General features: G+C 41.4%; 1 protein-coding gene across 1 annotated transcript in view; it reads left to right on the forward strand.

Moving 5' to 3' along the window:
* Positions 1–6,250: 6,250 nt before the first annotated feature.
* Positions 6,251–19,263, forward strand: part of DENND1B (DENN/MADD domain containing 1B) — a 391,513-nt gene continuing 378,500 nt past the window's right edge. Inside the window, exons 1-2 of the mRNA XM_006834232.1 lie at positions 6,251–6,500; positions 9,095–9,159. Coding sequence (XP_006834295.1) covers positions 6,484–6,500; positions 9,095–9,159 — 82 coding nt within the window. The 5' untranslated portion in view covers positions 6,251–6,483. The remainder of the gene's footprint in view (positions 6,501–9,094; positions 9,160–19,263) is intronic.

Here is a 19,263-nt window from a genome sequence, read left to right on the forward strand (position 1 = left end):
TCCCATTCTTCTTCTAATTCTTGCTTCTTTTGAAAATGCTAATCACAATTAGGCTCTTCAGTTTTTTGTTTTTTTAAAAAGCTTTTAATTCTATGTTGTTGTTGTTGTTAAGTGCCATCGAGTCGGATCCGACCCATAGCGACCCTGTACAGCGTTTCCGAGGCTGTAAATCTTTACGGGAGCAGAACGTCTCATCTTTCTCCCGCGGAGCGGCTGGTAGTTTCGAACTGCTGGCCTTAAGGTTCGCAGCCCGATTCGTAACCACTACGCTACCAGAGCTCATTTAATTCTATAGTTGTTGTAATTTTTGCATAGCCCATGTGTTGTTTTCCTTTATTTGTTTTGCCTTTTTCTGTCAGTGCTTTTATTATTATGTAATTCATTGTTGAAAGCTAGATCTGACCGCATTGCCTCTGCTTATTCCTTTAAGAATTTTAGGTTTTACTTTGTGTATTTAGGTTAATCCATTTTGAATGTCTTTGTGTATGGTTTGAGGCTTGGATCTTGTTTCATTTTTCTGTATGTACAAATTCAATTTTCCCAATACCATTTACTAAAGAACTTTTTTTAACCCATCAAATAGATTTAGAATCCTTGTCAAAAATGAGCTGATCATAGATATATGGCATAATTTCTGGACTGTCAATTGTATTCTATTAGTCTGTGGGTCTGTTGCTATACCAGTACTAGGCTGTTTTGATTACTGTAGCTGTTTGTTATTGCTGTTATATGCCATCTAGTCAGTTCCAACTTGCAGTGACCCTGGATAGGGTTTTTAAGGAGTGACTAGTGGGTTTGAACCACCAACCTTGTGGTTAACAGTCCAGTGCTTATCCTGCAGTGCCACACAAGGACTCCACTGTAGCTGTATGTTTTTGTTATTATTGTGTGCCCTTGATTTGGTTCTGACTCATAACAACTCTTTATAGGGTTGCCTAGGCTATAAATCTTTGTGGGAACAGAAAGCCTCCTCTTTCTCCAGTGGAGCAGCCAGTGGGCTCTAACCACCAACATTGTAGTTTGCAGTTCAGTGCTTATCCTACGGAGCCAGTATGTATTGAAATCAAGAAGTGTGAGTCCTCCTACTTTGTTCTTCTGTTTCAACAATGTTTTAGCTATCTAAGGACTCTTGTCATTCCAAATAAAGTTGACTATTGGTTTTTCTATTTCTGTAAACAAGGCTGTTGGAATTTTGATTGAGAGACTGTGTTGGATCTATAGCTTACTTTGAGGAATATTGACATCATAACAATATATATCTTCCAATAAATGAACATAGGACATCTTTTCGTTTATTTAGGTCTTCGTTAATATCTCTCAGCAGTGTTTTACAGTTTTCATTGTATAAGTCTTTCACAGGCTTCATTTGATTTATTTCTGGGTATTTTATTATCCTGGAGAGCTGGTGTGATGCTATAGGATAAGCATTAGACTACAAGGTCAGTGTGAACCTCAAGGTCGGTAATTCAAACCCACTAGTCACTCTTCGGAAACCTATGCAGGGCCGCTACGAGTTGCTAGGAACCTCAGAACCGACTTAACGACACTTAACAACAACATTTTGTTATCTTATTGTTGTTGTTGTGAAGTGCCATCAAGTCGATTCTGACCCATAGCATTTAGGGTTTCCAAGGAGCAGCTGGTGACCTTGATCTGTTAAATATGGAATTGTTTCTCTAATATCTCGTTCACATTTTTCATTGCCGAGGTATAGAAACCCTATTGAGTTTTGTTTGTTGACTTTATGCTCTGTAACTTTGCTAAATTCTTCTATTAGGTCTAAAAGTTCTCCTGTAGTAGAACCTTAGTCTCCTTGGAGACTAAGGTCCCAATCCTGTAAACGTGGTAAACCAACCCCAAGAGGTGTTTAGTTATATATAAGAAAAGCAGTAACCTTTTCTCCTATGTGCGATATTAGATGTATGAATAGGTGCAATATATATGGAGTCCTGGTGTCGCACTATAGGATCAGCATTGCACTGCTAAACACAAGGTCGGTGGTTCAAACCCACCAGTTGCTCCTGGTAGTGTAGTGGTTACGCAAAGAGGCTGCGAACCTCAAGGTCAGCATTTCAAAACTACCAGCTGTTCTGCAGGAGGATGAGGCTTTCTGCTCCCATTAAGAGTTACAGCCTTGGAAACCCTGTACAGGGTTACTATGAGTCCGAACCGACACCACAACATATAACTACCACCACCACCACCACCACCAGTATTTAGAGGGGAGTCCTGGTATGGTGCTGTGGGCTAATGCATTTGAACTGCAAGGTCAGTGGTTCAAGCTTACCAGCTGCTCCTTGGAAATCCTATATAGGGTTGCTATGGGTCAGAATTGACTCGACAGCACTTAACAGCAACTATTTAGAAGGAGTTCTGGTGTGGAGCTGTGGACTGCAAGATCAGTCTCAACCACAAAGTCGGCATTCAAACTGACCAGCTGCTCCTCTCAAACCCTATACAGAATCATTATGGGTCAGAACCGCCTCAAAGGCACTTAACAACAGGAACTACTTAAAAGGAGTCCTGGTGTGGCATTGTAGGATAAGCACTGGACCTCAAGGTCACTTTAAACCACAAGAACAGCAGTTCAAACTCACAAATTGCTTCTTGGGAACTCTTTACAGGGTCGCTAGGAGTTGGAACTGACTCCATGGCATTTAACAACAACTGTTTAGAGAATGAGTACTCCTCGTTCCTCCCATCCTTGGTGTGATAGTTAAGGTTTTGTGTCAATGTGGCTGAGCCAGGATTATCAGTAGTTTAGCTTTGAAGAGTAGCGTAGTGGTTATGAATTAGGCTGCTAACCTCAGGGTCAGCAGTTTGAAACTACCAGCTGTTCCGTGGGAGAAAGATGAGGCTTTCTGCTCCCATAAAGATTTACAGCTTCAGAAACCTGTACAGGGTCGCTATGAGTCGGAACCGACTCCACGGCGCATGAAAACAACAACAACAACAATCACCTACATCTCTATCACTACATCTTAAAAGTGACCCTCCAGAGTCCTGGTGTGGCACTATAGGATTATGCACTTGACCACAAGGTCAATATGAACCACAAGGTCAGTGGTTCAAACTCACCAGCAGCTCCTTGGAAACCTGATACAGGGTCGCTATTAGTTGGAACTGACTCGACGTCAGTTAACAACACCATCCTTATAAATACACATTGTGCTTTTGTGTGTGGCACTGTAGGATCAGCACTGGACTGAGAACCAGGAGGCCGGCAGTTCAAACCCACCAGCTGCTCCATGGAAACCTATACAGTGTCGCTACGAAATTGACTGGGCAGCATTTAACAACAACAGGAACAATCACCTCCATGATGTAATTAATTCTATGATGTGGTCTGATGTGATCAGACCTGATCTGATCAATTATTCTACGTGTTGTAAATCGTCACTTCTACGATGTTAATGAGGCCAGATTAGTTTGTATCTTGATTCAATCTCTTTTGAGATTTAAAAGAAATAAAACAAGCAGAGCTCAGAGGAGGACCTATTGCTGCTGGTAGTGGAGTGCATCCTTTGAACCTGGGGTCTCTGTACTGTGAAGCTCCTAGATCCAGGGAAAGATTGATGTCAAGGCACATGGAGATCTTCCAGGAATGCTGGGCCTATAGATGCTGAAAGGAGACATGGGCGTTCCACCAAAGTGTACACATTGAAGTCAGAGTTCTAGCCTCCTAAGCTGTGAGAAAATAAATTTGTTTGCTCACGCCATCCATTTGTAGCATTTCTGTTATAGCAGCACTACGTAATTAAGATACGTAACTACTGGTTGAGTATTAGGTTCTGTATATTTGCCTGTTCATGTAATTTCATAAAAGTAATAACATAAAACATTTGATGTTTTGTGATTGACTTATTTTGCTTAACATACTGTCCTTCAGGTTCATCTTTGTTCCAAGATGTTTTGGGAACTTGTTTTTCTATATTGAAGAATAGTATTCCATTGCATATATATACATCATTACTTATACATTCATCTGTTGCTAGGCACTTATATTGGTTCCATCATTCTTCTATTGTAAATAGTGCTACGATGAATGTGCAGATGTGCAAGCAAGTAAATCCCTAAGGTGTACAGATAAGAGGGGAATTGATAAGTCATATGGCAGCTCTACTTCTATTTTTTCTTCTGTCTTAGAGTAACTGCCAGACTGTTTCTACAACAGCTGTACTGTTTTGCATTCCAACCAGCAATGGATGAGGATTCCAATTTCTCCACATCCCTCCAAAATTTATTATTTTTAATCCTAGCCATCCTAACTTTTTGCTGTGTACCGATTCTGACTCATATCTCAGCCTAATAGGACAGAGTAGAATTTTCCCATAGAACTTCCAAGGTTGTAGGTTGCTATGGGTCGGAACTGACTCAACAGCACTTAACAAAAACAAGTCTTTAGGGACTGCAAGGTTGGTGGGTCAAGCTTACCAGCAACTCCTCGGAAACCCTATAAAGGGTCGGTATGGGTCAGAACTGACTCGATGGCACTTAACAAGAACAACAGTCTTTAGGGAAGCAGGCTGTCATGTTTGTCTCCCACAGAGTAGTTATGGGTTCAACCTGCCTATGACTTTTTTTTTTTTTTTTTTTTATTAGCAATTGTGAGCTTAACCACAGTTCCACCAGGGCTCCAGTCAGCCATTCTCGTGGGAGTGAAATGATATTTCATTGTGGTTTTGATTTGCATTTCTTTGATGGCTAACGATGAACATTTTTCTATGTGTCTTCACCGTTTTAAGTAGCTCTGGTGGCACTTTTAATCTTTATAGGAGCAGACAGCCTTATCATTCTCTCTTGGAGAGGCTGTTGGGTTTGAACCAATGACCTTTCAATTAGCAGTCCAACAGTTAACCCATTGTGCCACCAGGGTTCCTTACTTGTGTCTTCTCCCAAACCAAATCCACTGCCATCAAGCTGACTCATACAAACCCTATGTAGGGTTTCTGAGACTGCCTGCCTTCCGGTGAGCAGCCCAACGCCTAGCTCACAGTGACACCAGGGCCCCCACATGTGCCCGATATGGGGGTTCTGAGGAGCGGTTGGTGAGTTTGAACCACCTACCTTGCAGTTCAAACCTACCTTATGGTCCAGTGTTCATCCTATAGCTCAAGCCAGGACCCCACACGTGCCCTGTTATTGTTAAGTTCCATTGAATCTGTAGGGACTCATAGCAACCCTGTAAATGGGTTTCCAAGGAACAGCTGGTGGGTTTGAACCACTGACTTTGCGGTCAGCAGTCCAGTGCTTATCCTACAGCCCCGCATCAGCACATACACATGACTACCAAACACATGAAAAGAGCCTCAGAATCTTTAGCGATCAGAGAGATGCAAATCAAAACCACAAGGCGATACCATTTCACTCCCACTAGGATGGTGTGATGTCGCGTAGGATAAGCTCTGTACATTTTAGTCCCCCAACTCTTCAGAAATTGAACGGTGCTCTCTGAGCTCCTCTAGGCCGTCCTCTATGAGCTCTTGATGTGAGTGAATCCAAAAGTTAGTCCTTGGTATGCTGCGATCTATGTATTAGGAATGTCTGCCTCCCATATGTGCAGGCAAATAAAGCAACATCATTATGCTGTTTGACAGGACTATTTAGCAGGTGCACATAACTGAACATTCCTGAATCAGGAGGGGGCAGCTCTGGATTTCAATAACCTAACCAGACCACAGTGCGAATGAGGCTGGAAACTCAAGTGCAGCCTCAAGTGAAACGAAACGCCCTAAATAAAGACGATGGCTTTAGCAAACAATATCAATCAACTAGTAATCCAATGTGCAAATCTAGGCACTTTTTCCGGTAATTTCCCCGGTGGGTGAGGGGAGCGCGGGTTTGCAGCCCTGACGCCCTGGAATCCCGACTGGATCAAGAGAGGAAGTCGATTGGGTCAGTATTGGGGACGTCGAGGGCATCTTGCGTTTCTGGCTCTGTTGTAAAACTGCACGTGTACCATCCGAGCTGGCACCGGTGGAGCACCTCGACCCTCTGGTCTCCCCAGGTGTCTGGGCCCGCCGGCCTTCCGCCTCCTCCGCAGGCTCCGGCCCGCAGGCTACCCGGCCCAGGTAAGGCCGCCCGGCGGGCGCGTCCCCGCGTGCCCCTTCCCCCTCCCGGCGACTTCCTGGTTTGCAGAAGGTACAGGAGCCGCTGCGGGCGGCCTCGGTCGCAGGAACTGAGAGGCCCCAGCTTGGCGGCGGCAGCGGCGGGGGCGGCGGCCGGCGGCCGGCGGCGGGGGGGTGGTGGTGGCGGTGCTGCTGCTGCTGCTGTCACAGAAAGGCGCTGGGGGGGTGGGGTGGAGGCGGGGAAGCGCCAGGGGCGCCGCCGATATGGGCCCGCCGCCGCCGCAGTGAGCAGTCTCCGTCCCAGGCGGGGCGGCCAGTGTGGGTGGGGGCAGTGCGACCCTCCGGCTGGGGGGCAGCGGACTTCGAGGCCAGCGTGAGGGGGCGGGGACGGGCTGCCCCACACCGACATGTAACCATGGACTGCAGGACCAAGTGAGTAGGGGGGGGCAGTCCTCAGGGTGGGCGACAGGCTCGTCCGGTGTCCCCGCCGCCTCCCCCGCCTGGTCGACGTTGACCGCTGACGGGGGTCGGTCCGGCCCGGGTGCCCCCGGCTGCACGGCACTAGGCCGCAAAGCCTGGTGGGCCCTGTCTCCCGGGCCGCGGGGTCGGCGCAGCTCCACCGGGAGCGGCCGGCAGCGCGGAGTCGACGCTGCTTCCCTGGGACCGAAGAGGAGGCCGGGCGGCTCCTGACACCGCCCGCTGGGGGTGTCTCCTTCCCCGAGGGTGTCAGACATGCCCTTGTCTGTGTCTTGCTGGTGCCCGGCAGGGTGTCCGCGTTCAGGTTGCGTGGTTATTATTTCAAATGTTCTCTTAGTATTGCATTTCTTTCTTAAGTGTAGTTGTTAGTTTTGTCTGGGATGTTCATTTCTGATTTCTCCTTATCATTAAATTTATTACTGATGATTGTTTATATAGACACCATGCCTATGCCTGGTGCTTGCACAATGGTATCCAATTTGATGGTATTTAATGTATGTATGTGCTAAATTGTAGATCAGTAAATACTACCCTCCATGAGAATTTGAACAGAAATTAGGTCGAGTAATTAGGTAAAAGGCAGTTTGAAAAAAGGTAATAATTTGTTTCCAGGTATTTAGAGACATGAGTTTTATATTGTTCTCCTGAAACTTACTTTGTAAAGAATTCCTTCTTTCTAGTTCTCCTTCCACACCCCAAAGTTTGTAATAGTGGATATCATGTATATTTGTATTAATTTCATTTTATTTTTATAAATCCTATTTTAGTTTTACAACTAAGATACTGATCAATAATAGGAACAATGAGAAAAGTAAATTAGAATTATTTTCTTTAGTGTTTGATATCAGGCAGCAGGGTACGGTAAATGAGTAAAAAAGTGTGCTTTTTGACATTATAAGGTAGGAGCTCACCTAGTCCAGATTGTTCATATTAGCGAGAATGCTGAGGGTATGTATTTTTGAAAATTAATTTATATGGCCTAAGACTATCTATGTTTCTAGATTCATGTTTTGTAGTTAAAAAAAATTATCATTATGTATTGAGATGTCAAGTCTGGCATTAGTTTCTTGAAGGAAGTTTGTATTAAAAACAGTCAATGTACAAAGAATTTGTTAGCAGAAATAACTGAAAAATATTAACACTTTGGTCACGTGGATGTTGTGGTAAAGACTAGGTTTAATCTTTCATCTTCTAGCGGAAAGGGAGATTAAAAAACTATGTTGTAGAAAAAAAAGTGTCTCTAAAGATTACAATTTGCTTTTTGAAATTAACACAATGCATAAGTTAAATGTTTGAGATGGCAGTAAAAAAGTCAGTAACTTCTCATTGAAGCAAAGCAACGTTACTATTGTTAGTGAGAAATCTAATACTTAGCTGTCCAATTTTCCCAAAGATAATTGATATAAAATCATTTTTTTGTCTGCCTTGAAGTCTATGTATAGTTTGCGATTGTAAACATTCTTCTTTACAATAATTAACATCTCCAGAAACGTATAGCCTTCAAGGAACATTTAAAATGTTTTACGGTGGTCTATAAGGTCTGCTCATTGCTCATAATACTTTGGGAACATGACAGGTGGAATCAGGTATCCATCATTCACACTTCACATTGCAGGTACAGTGTTTGAAGAAAGCTTGAGAAACTGCTGTTAAGTTCTGTTGGTAGGGTAAGGTAAAGACACTTACGAACACATTGGTTTTCCAATTTTGTTTCAATAGAATGAAAGCAGTCTTCATAATTTAGAAAGTACTTTTTGATTTATAATCTTCACAGATATTCTGTAAAGAGAACAAGTAATTTTATAGGTGAGAAAAACAGTTCCAAAGGTTACAAGTTTTGCCCCTCTTAAAACTTCCAAGCCTCAGCTCTTTACAAACCTGGGAAAACATTTTTATTGCTATTTCTACTACACTGTGGACTCTTGGTATGGTGCTACAGGATAAGCACTGGACTATGGACCACAAGGTCGGCAGTTCAGACTTGCCAGCTGCTCCTGGGAAACCTCATACAGGGTCACTATGAGTTGGAACTGACTCAACAGCACTTCACATTAACTATATTGTGGCTGTATAGTTTGTGACATGATTGTGACAAGAACAAGATTACCTTTAGAATGAAGGAAATAGAAGGTTAATAGTTGTTCTTAGCTGCTGTAGAGTTGGCTTCTGACTCATAGTAACCCATGCACAGCAGGAACAAAACATTGCCCAGTCTTGTGTCACCCTCGATCAATTTTGGGTATACCATTGTGATCTAATAGGGTTTTCACTGGTTGATCTTCTGAAGTAGATCATCAGGTCTTTCTTTCTAGTTTGTCTTAGTATGGAAACTCCACTGAAACCTTTTCACATCATAGCAATTCACAAGCCTCCTCTTACAGCTTAGTGAGTGGTAGCTTCACATTGGGTGCCCTGGCCAGAAATTAAACCCAGTTCTTCTGTATAGAAGGTGGGAATTCAACCGCTGAACCACATTGCCTTCTATAACCTTTATCATTAATGTCCTTATCATTAAGAAATAAATATCACACTTTGATTTTTCCTTTTAGGGAAAATCCAGAAAGAACCTTTGATTTGGTGTTGAAAGTGAAATGCCATGCTTCTGAAAATGAAGGTATGTGTGTCTAGTTAATTCTTAAAACAATTTATTGAGTCTCTCAAAACAAGTTTATTGTTGTAGACTGCTGGAACATGATAGTTTTAGGACAATAATAGTATTAAATGTGTATTCTGCAACTAGTGTCTCAGGTTGCTGGTGATAAAATAGATAATAATTTCTTTGCCTTGAGTTAATAGAAATCCTGAACGTGATCTGCACTGCTTGAATTTCATCTGTGCTGCTAAAACCAAGTAATTGACAATTCAGCTTTTCTGGTGGTTGATAAGGTGATCTTCAGTTTTGGTGGAAGGACTAGTCTTTTCATTCTCTTTCATTCCTCTTTTGAAAATTTTGATCAGTGTAACATTATTTAGAGGTGTTTCAGCTGTCCGTTCTATATAATTTCCTGAAAAGAATAGAAAACTTTAATACTGTGATTTTTGCTAGTCTTTCCTCCACCTCCATTAGTTATATTGTATAACATATGTATATGTGTATATGTTCTGGTGTGGTGCTGTACGTTAAGTACTGGACTGCTAAATGAAAGGTCAGCAGTTCAAATCCACCAGCCACTCTTTGGAGACCCTATACAGGGTCGCTATGAGTTGGAAGCGATTCGACTGCACTTAACAACAGAATGTGCATATGTGGAGGAGCGGAGTATAAGAAGAATAAGGAATTTCTCTTCTGACTTTTACCTTTTTTAAATGTCTCCTTCTTGTTGTTATGTGCCGTGGAGTTGGTTCCAACTCATAGCGACCCTGTACAGAGTTTCCAAGGCTGTAAATCTTTATGGGAGCAGAATGCCTCATCTTTATCCCGTGGAACAGCTGGTAGTTTCGAACTGTTGACCCTGAAGTTAGCAGCCCGATTCGTAACCACTACACTACCAGAGCTCCTTATGTGGTACATTTTCAAGGACATATGATTTAATTTCACTTTAGGTAGATATTAGATAGCATAATGATTAAGTGTGGGATTTTTGTGGAGTCTAGTTGGCCATTCTTAAGCCTTAGTGGAAAGTCTGCTGACACATTTAGCTCCAGAAATGAACCTGGACAGCAATTACATGTTCTAAAACAATTTGGGGTTACACACCTTAAAATAGAAGAGCCCAATGAAGTTGTGGTGAAAGAGGCATGGCTAATTTTAGGTGAGAAGGCATATGCATTCCTGGCTCCACCAGCCTCACCAGCTGCACTGCTGGCCTGGTCTGTTTGAACTACAGCTGTGGGCAGCTTGCCTTTTGGCAAGGAGTGAGCTTAGGTTGTGTAGGGCAGCTTCTTCCGATTTAAAAGGCTAACATTTGTCTTCCATAGGTAGTATGTTGCTATTGTTGTTAAGTGCCGTAGAGTCAATTCCAACTGATAGTGACCCTATACAGGGTTTCCTAGGAGCAACCAGGGTTTGAAAGTCCAGCTTTGTGGTTCGCTGTACATTGCTGATTCTACATCTCCACACCAGGAGTCCATATGTAGTATGTTGTTAAGAGCTGTCAAGTTGGTTCCAACTCACAGTGACTCTCTATAGGGTTTCCAATGAGTGTCTGGTGAGTTTGAACTGCTGACCTTTTGGTTCAGATGACCTTGCAGTCCAGTGACATATCTAATGGTGGTGGCTATATGCTCTGGAGTTACTTCTGATTCATAGCAACCCTGCATAGGGTTTTTGAGGCTGTAAATCTTTATGGGAGCAGAAAGTCTCATCTTTCTTCTGTGGAACAGCTGGTAGTTTCGAACTGCTGTCTTTGAGGTTAGCAGCCCAACTCAAAATCACTGCATTGCCAGAGCTCCTTGCATTATCTTATAGGGTTGCTATATGTCAGAACGGACTCGATGGCAGTGGGGTATTTTTGGCTTATGTAGTAACGTTTGTCCATTTGCATCCTTTCTAGGCCTAGCCAACTATTCTTTGCAGACTCAAATGGGTGCATTATTTTTTCAGATCCAGTTTAAACCTGTCACTGTAGGATAAGCACTGAAATGCTAACCTCAAGGTTGATAGTTCAAACCCACTAGCCACTCCTCAAAATCCTATATGAGATCACTATGAGTCAGAACTGCCTTCAAGGTACTTAACAACAGCAACATCAAAGTATTAGCTAAACTGCCCTAAGTTATTTTGACCCTGTGGTATGTTGTTGTTGTTGTTAAGTGCCATCAAGTCAGTTCTGACCCATAGTGACCTTGTATAGGGTTTTCAGGGAGCAGCTGGTGAGCTGAAACTGCCGATCTTGTGATTCAAACTGACCTTGCATTCTAGCGCATTAACCCACACCGCCACACTAGGACTGCATGGAGTATACATGGAGAAGCTGACTAAATGCTTCTGCGCAATATACATTCTCTTTAATGTTAAATGCGTACTAACAGTGTTCATGATAAAAGGACTTATCTGCTTTTTGTAACACCTGACCTGTGAGTAGTGAGAGATTATGACCTTTGCCTAAAGACTTTAGAGGATTTTACTCACTCTTAACCTCTCTCTTTGCCCTTTCCCATTTTTTTAGGAACTAGTTATTCCAGTTTGTACCTTCTGCTTTACCCTTGTTTTATTACCTTCCTGCCTTTTTTGCTGCTGTTGTTATTAGAAACATTTTCACTTGTATTTAACAGTTTGTTCAGTCTGTTGGTGTTGGAAATGTAAAAAGTGGTTAAAATAAACAGTTTTAGTCACTCTATAAGGAGCTCTGGTGTCACTGTGGGTTAAGTGTTGGGTGGCTAACTGCAAGGTTGACTGTTCAAACCTACCAGTAGCTCCACATGAGAAAAATGATGCTGTCTGCTCCTGTAAAAATTTACAACCTCAGAAACCCTAAAGAGTGAGCCTAGGCTGTGTGGGGCAGCTTCTTCTGATTTAAAATGTCACCTAGTGATTACAAATCGGGCTACGAACCACAACATCAGCAGTTCGAAACTACTAGCTGTTCCACAGGAGAAAGATGAGACATTCAGCTCCCGTAAAGATTTACAGCCTCGGAAACCCTGTACAGGGTCGCTGTGAGTCAGCACCGACCCCACGGCACACAGCCACCAGCCACCACAGGGAGGCTAAGGAGCTCAGGTAGCATAGTGGTTACGAAACGGGCTGCTAAATTCAAGGTTGGCAGTTAGAAACTACCAGCTGTTTCGCCGGAAAAAGATGAGGCTTACTGCTCCTGTAAAGATTTACAGCCTCGGAAACCCTGTGCAGGGTCACTATGAATCGGAACCGACTCCACGGCACATAACAACAACATCAACAACATAGGGAGGCTATTAAATTGGAATTGACTCGATGACAGTGGATATATAGGTTGCAACTTAGCCCGCTTTAGCATTAATACAGACCATTGGTGCAGATTTTAGAGATTTTTTTTTTTTTAAAGCTGTATTTATGTAAAAAGTATTAGCAACCTTTCTTCTTTTGATTATGCCATAAATAGTAAGAATACAATGAATATTTTAGAATCTGACAAGTTATTTTTTTGCCCTTTAAAATAAGAGTAAAGATTTTGATCTTTATGAATGGTTTATTAATTTTCTGCTTTTCTGTTAAATGCCATAGGGAAAAAATGTCCACAGATTAAAGAATTTATTGGAATATTCCTGTTTAACGGTGAATAATCTATTGTGGTTTAATAAACGTATGAGTGTTTTAATAAGAGTATGATATGTGTATCTGTTTAAAGTAGGCTGAAATCTTGTTCTGCTAACATTTAAATGAGTATATTTGAAGCTGTTCAGTAGTAATAGACCTGGAACACAAAATGTGTAAGTTAGGATGCCTTTGGGAATACATATAAAACTTGTTTAAATAATAATGAAACTTGATCGCTCATATAACAACAGCAGGTCCTGAGGCAAGTCATCCCGGATCCATGTTCTTTCTGTCTCTTAGCGCTGTCAACGGTATCAACAAGAGTTCACCTGAAGGCTTAGATACCTTGTGGTTATAGCATAGCTGTCAGTACAGTTGGAACGCTGGTATTTTTTAATGGTAATGGGCGTGGTAGACACTGCCTTCTCATGGCTCTACCTGTAGAGCCAGAAAGTTTTTTTTTGTGGTGTTCCTGCAGAGCATGCCTCCTTGGTTCCCAGTGGCACAAGTTAACATGGGCATGGCCATTGGTAAGGGTGTAAATGGAGGGGTTATTATGTTGTTGTTAAGTGCTGCTGAGTCAGTTGTAACTCATAGCAACCCTTATAAGGTTTCTGAGGAACGGTTGGTGCGTTTGAACTGCTGACCTTGTAGTTTAAAAGTTATCCAGTACTTGTCCTAAAGTGCCACACCAGAACTCCATGAGTATCATGATTTACATACTAAACTATTGGCAAAGAATAGGTGGAAAATCAATTTTAAATGTTCTTTGTAAAAGATTTATCAAAAATAAATACTGATTTATTTTTTGATGACTGACTAAGTAAAAAGTCTGATGCTCAGGGTAAATTTGGAGATTGGTAATATGTTAAGATAATTGACATATTTTTCATTTACTTTTTATTAGAAAATAGTAAAATTCTTCCATGTATTCTGGAGAATTTAGGTTATCAGTATCTTCAGAGACAAATTATTAACTAAGTTACAGTTAAAGGGTTTGAGATGACATCTGTCAGTTGTAGAAATGGCATGTAACTTGATATGGCTACCTGTGGGTTAATGCCCTGGACTGCACAGTCGGTTTAAACTGCAAGGTCAGTGGTTCAAGCTCACTAGCTGCTTCTCAGAAACCTTATACAGGGTTGCTATGGGTCGGAACCAACTCAATGGCACTTAGCAATAACAACAGGTAGCTCTTCATCTTATCTATTGCTATTTGGACTTTCATCAAAGCAATCACTTTGATTTCTGAAAAAGATGCATTTTAGAACACTCTGATAAATATAGCTTTCATATAGATGGCTCCACAAATTAAAAAATTGCCTTGCGAGAGATTGGCATTATTTTTCTGCAGTATCCTCTTTGTGTTCAGTTGGTATCCATTATACTGGTTGAACATCTTTTATTAGAAGTCCTCTGGTCAGAAAAGTCTCACCTAGTAACTTTTGCCCCAAGTAAGTATTCAAGATAGAATTGCCAAAATTTAGACCTTAATGTTTTTTGTGACAGTTCTTCAAGCTAATTGCTTTTGCCACTCTGCTTTGCTCCTTTTCTAGCTTCCCAGCAGACAGGGAGGTAAGTATAGCCAGCAATGATGACTTCTCCTACATTTTAATAGCAGAACTTATTGTAACATTACTGCTTCAACTTTCCCCAAAGTGCTTCATGTGTTTTTGCTGTTTTAGTCCAAGGTGACCTCTTGGTTTTTGATACTAACACTTCCCACTTCTTATATGTGGGAGGCAGCATCTCTACTGCAGTTTTCCTCTCAGTCATCTGCACTCTTGAATTGTTGTTTGGCCACTGCTGTGCTGCCACTGTGCAACAAGTTTGTTCAGGTTTCTTCTCGGAACTTTCTGGAGTTCTTAACTTCTAAGGTAATATGTTCCTGTGTATTTTTTATAATCCTCTCCGTGAGAGATTTTCTAGTGCTTCAACAATATCTCTTTTTCTTTTCCTTCTAATTTTTATTTTCCATTTTTGAGTTGTTGCTGTTAAGGGCCATCAAGCTAGTTCTGATTCATAGTGACTCTCAATAGGGTTCCCAAGGAGTGACTGGTGGGCTTGCACCACCGAACTTTGAGTTCAAACCCACCTGCAGCCTAGTGCTTATCCTACAGTGCCATACCAGGACTCCGTTTTTCAGTTGTTGTTATTTTTAAATGCTGTTGAGTCGGTTTAGACCCATAGCCACCCTGTATAGGGTTTCCAAGGAGTGGCTGGTGAGCTGAACCACTAGGTTCAAACGACTTTGCAGTCCAGCGAATTAGCCCACACCGCCACACTAGGACTCCATTTTTTAGTTGTTGTTGTTATGTGCCGTGGAGTTGGTTCTGAATCATCGTGACCCTGGACAGGGTTTTTGAGGCTGTAAATCTTTACGGGAGCAGTAAGTCTCATTTTTCTCCTGGGGAACAGCTGGTAGTTTCATACTGCTGCCCCTGAGGTTCACAGCCCGATTCGTAAGAGGATAGTAATTCACCTTACCTGTAGGCGTTTTTCTTGGTTTGTTCGTTTTGGGTGCTTCAAGGTCGACAGTTCAAACCCATCATCTGCTCTTTCGAAATCCTATATAGGTTGCTATGAATTGGAATGGCATTTAACAACATTAACAACAACATGGTATTGTTTTTAGATAACAATGACAATCAAAAGATTTGAAGTTATGTTCTCAATTAATTACAAAAGAATCATTCTTTTCTTAATTATTTAAGGATAAATTATTCTTTTCCTAGAAATACATTTTAAAGTTCAAAACTTTCCCATTTTCAAATGCATAGGTTTATGCTAAAGGATCATTATAGAAACTAGGAGAGTTATTTGTATTTTCAATTTATTTTTGTTTTCACTATGGAGCCAGAAAAGATTCAAGATAGCCTGGAGAAAGTCCGTAAGTGCTGTGGTGTTCCTTTTATTAGGTTGAATGGTTTTCCCATTGTTATGTTTGGACACTTAGCTTGTACCAATTAAGGATAAATTGATTTATTTCAGGTAGTAATTTACTTTTCTCTAGAGAGTGAGTTCCTGGTGTGGCATTGTAGGATCAGCACAGTCTAGTGGTGATCCAGAGCACCACATCATAAGTCCCTGGTAAAATGTGGGCATCTTCAATCCTTGTTGCTGTTGTTGTTAAGTGCCATCGAGTCGGTTCCAACTTATATTGACCCTGTGTAGCATTTCTGAGGAGCTATTAGTGAGTTTGAATCACCGACCTTGCGGTTCATACCAGCCTTGTGGTCCAGTCCTTATCCTACAGCGCCACACCACCATAATCCCTGCTCCTTAGTCTATGGTGGTGGTTGTATATTGGAGTTGATTCTGACTCAGTGACCCATTTGTAGTGTTTACCAGGCTGTAAATCTTCACAGGAACAGAAAACCTCATCTTTCTCCCATGAAGTGGCTGGTAGATTCAAACTGCTGACCTTGTTGTTAGCAGTCCAACTCATAACCCACTGTACTACCAGGGCTCTTGAATCAGTACTTCTTAGCCTCACCTTAATCCTTATTCCTAGCTGTTGTTCTTAAATGCCGTTGAGTCAGTTCTGACTCTGTGGAGGGTTTCCAAGGAGTGGCTGGTAAGTTTGAACTGCGGATCTTGTGGTTCAAACCAACCTTCCAGTCCAGTGCTTTATCCCACAGTGCCACACCAGGTCTGCCTTAATCCCATCTCATTAACAACTCACTTCAAAATGGGTCCATAGTCACAGGATTGTTGTTGTTGTTATGTGCCGTGGAGTTGGTTCCGACTCATAGCGACCCTGTACAGGGCTTTGAGGCTGTAAATGTTTACGGGAGCAGAAAGCCTCATCTTTCTCCCGCGGAACAGCTGGTAGTTTGAACTGCTGACCCTGAGGTTTGCAGCCCAATTCGTAACCACTACGCTACCAGATTACAATATGTCTTAGTATGAAAAAACATGGCTAAAAGGGTCATAATATTAGCTTCCCTACAATTACTAACGGAAAGGTTGGCAATGTGAATCCGCCTGGAAGAAAAGCCTGCCGTTTGGCTTCTGTAAAGATTACAACACATGAGGGCTTGCCATGAGTTGAAATCAACCCAAGGACATCAGGTACCACTTGGGATATTAGGGCACATTGCAGAAAAGAACAGTACAATAGTGCAATGTAAGTTTACGTAAATGTTGTTGTTAAGTGCCCTAGAGTCAGTTCCGACCCATAGCGACCCTGTGTAGGGTTTCTGAGGAGAAGCTGGTGAGCTTGAACTGCTGAATTTGCGGCTCAAACTGCTTTGCAGTCTTGGTGCATTAACCCATAGCACCACACTAGGACTCCAGTTTACTTAAATTGTTGGTGTTGTTAAGTGCCGTCGAGTTGGTTCCGACCCATAGCGACCCTTTATAGGGTTTCCAAGGAGCGACTGGTGAGCTTGAACCACCAACCTTGTAGTTCAAACAGCTTTTCAGTCTGGCACATTAACTCACAGTGTCACACCAGGTAGCATCTAGTAAATAACTCTTAGAAAGGAAATTTCCTTGTTGCCCTTTACAGTCTCTGGAGCCCTTCTGCTGACACCCTGCTCATGCCATTGTCATCTTGCTGACGACTGCATAAAGACCACCTTTATACAGGTCTGCTCTTTCCCTAGCTACTGTGTTTTAAAATTACATTTCTTCTTAACACTCTAAATGTAAAAATTCCTTAGTGTAATTATCTGATCAAGGTAATTCATGGTGAGATTTGAATAATTGATAGTTCTCATTAGAACATTTTAATTGAAAAGGGAGCCTTATAAATGAACGAAAAGATACAGTGGGAAGATCTCTGAACTAAGAATGTATCTCTAAGTTTTATCATCTCTCTCCCATATATATCGATGTTCCATTTGTAATTTGTGATAAAAAGCTTTAATAAGTTTGTAAGTATATTTAGCCAGAGTTTTGTTCAGCGAATTTTATGAAGGCATTTTGTTGTTGTTTTTGTTTTTTGTACTGTTTGCAGTTATTTGAATAAGGTTTTATAATGTCATTGTTACAGAGCCATAGTTATCACTTTATTTTCTCTGATTAAGAATTGTATACCCCCCACCCAAAAAAAAAGCTAAAGAGGATAGAGAGAAACACTGTTAACTGATGACATATGGAGGGGATAATAATCAGTGTAATGAAACAAGCTATATGAATGGTTGAATGTGAAGCTGATGATGTACCCTGTAAACTTTCACTCAATCCAAAATAAAAACACTAAAAAAAAAAAAAAAATTGTATAAAGAACTTAGAGTTTCCATTTATCTTCACTACAACACCCTTGTTCATGTAGTAAATGTTTCTGAGTGTCAATTATGTGTCAGATACAGATGAAAAGCAGTTCAGAAGATCACATTTTTGGAAAAGGGGTGTAAGTTTCAAATCCTTGATTGTAATACAATGTAGTAACCCTATAGAGCAGTTCTACTCTGCACACATTGGAGTTGCTCTGAATCAAAATCGACTGTATGACAACTCAAAACAACAAGGAAGGGCTGTGGTAAAGGACGCACAGAGTTCAAAATGGTCATCCAGTCAGCTCATTCAGTGTGTGAGGAATAAGTAGAAGAGTCATGGGTAGTTATGAGGGAGGGCTATCCATTCTCAACTTTCAATTGAGTATCAGGTGTTTTCTTTATCTAAAGTTAGTTGGACTTTTACCTCATGTTGAAAATCTTTAGTGTATAGTTAAAGAATGTGTTGCTTTGGGGTAAATATTTTCATCCAATGAAGATCAGGAAGCCCTCTCTGTTTTTGTGTAGTTTGCCTTGAGGTAGGGTGTTGTCTGGCATAATTTTGTTTACTCTGAGCCTTCAACATTGTCTCATCCATAGTATTTGCTCAGCTCAGTCCCAATGTGAAACAATTATGATTGAGATACTGAAATGGCTTTTTTACTGCTTCCTATTTTAATTAAGAATTTTGTTATTCAATTTTCAAATAATTTCAAAGTTAAAGGAAAGTTGTAAGACAATTACAAAGAACTTATCTATGCTTTCCATCCAGATTCACCAGTTTTTTCAAAACATTTTTATCTTAACATGGTTTATCTTTCTATTTGTTTATATCTAATTTGAATCATTTGATAGAAGTTGCAGACATAGGTTGTTTTAACCCTAAATACTTCAGCGTGCATTTCTTAAGAACCAAGTACATTCTCTTACATTACCTCAGTGGTGGTAGTGATTGTGTGTCATCTAGTCAGCTCCAACTCATGGAGACTCTGAATAGGGTATCTGAGGCTATAAATCTTTTACAGGAGCAGAAAGCCTCATTTTTCTCCTGGTTGTTGTTGTCAGGTGCCATTGAGTTGGAACCCACTCGTAGCGACCCCATGTTACAGCAGAACGAAACAATGTCTTATCCTGGGCCAACCTCACTACCGCTGCCACACTTGAGTCCATCAGTGATGCCACCTGGCCAATCCATCTTGTTAGGGTTCTTCTCCTTTTTCTCTGACCCTCCACCTTACCCAACATGACATCCTTCTCCAGCGACTGTTCCCTCCTGACAATATGTCCAAAGTATGAGAGACGAAGCTTAGCCATCCTG

Source organism: Chrysochloris asiatica, unplaced genomic scaffold (genome assembly GCF_000296735.1).
Source record: "Chrysochloris asiatica unplaced genomic scaffold, ChrAsi1.0 scaffold00009, whole genome shotgun sequence".
Taxonomy (NCBI): domain Eukaryota; kingdom Metazoa; phylum Chordata; class Mammalia; order Afrosoricida; family Chrysochloridae; genus Chrysochloris; species Chrysochloris asiatica.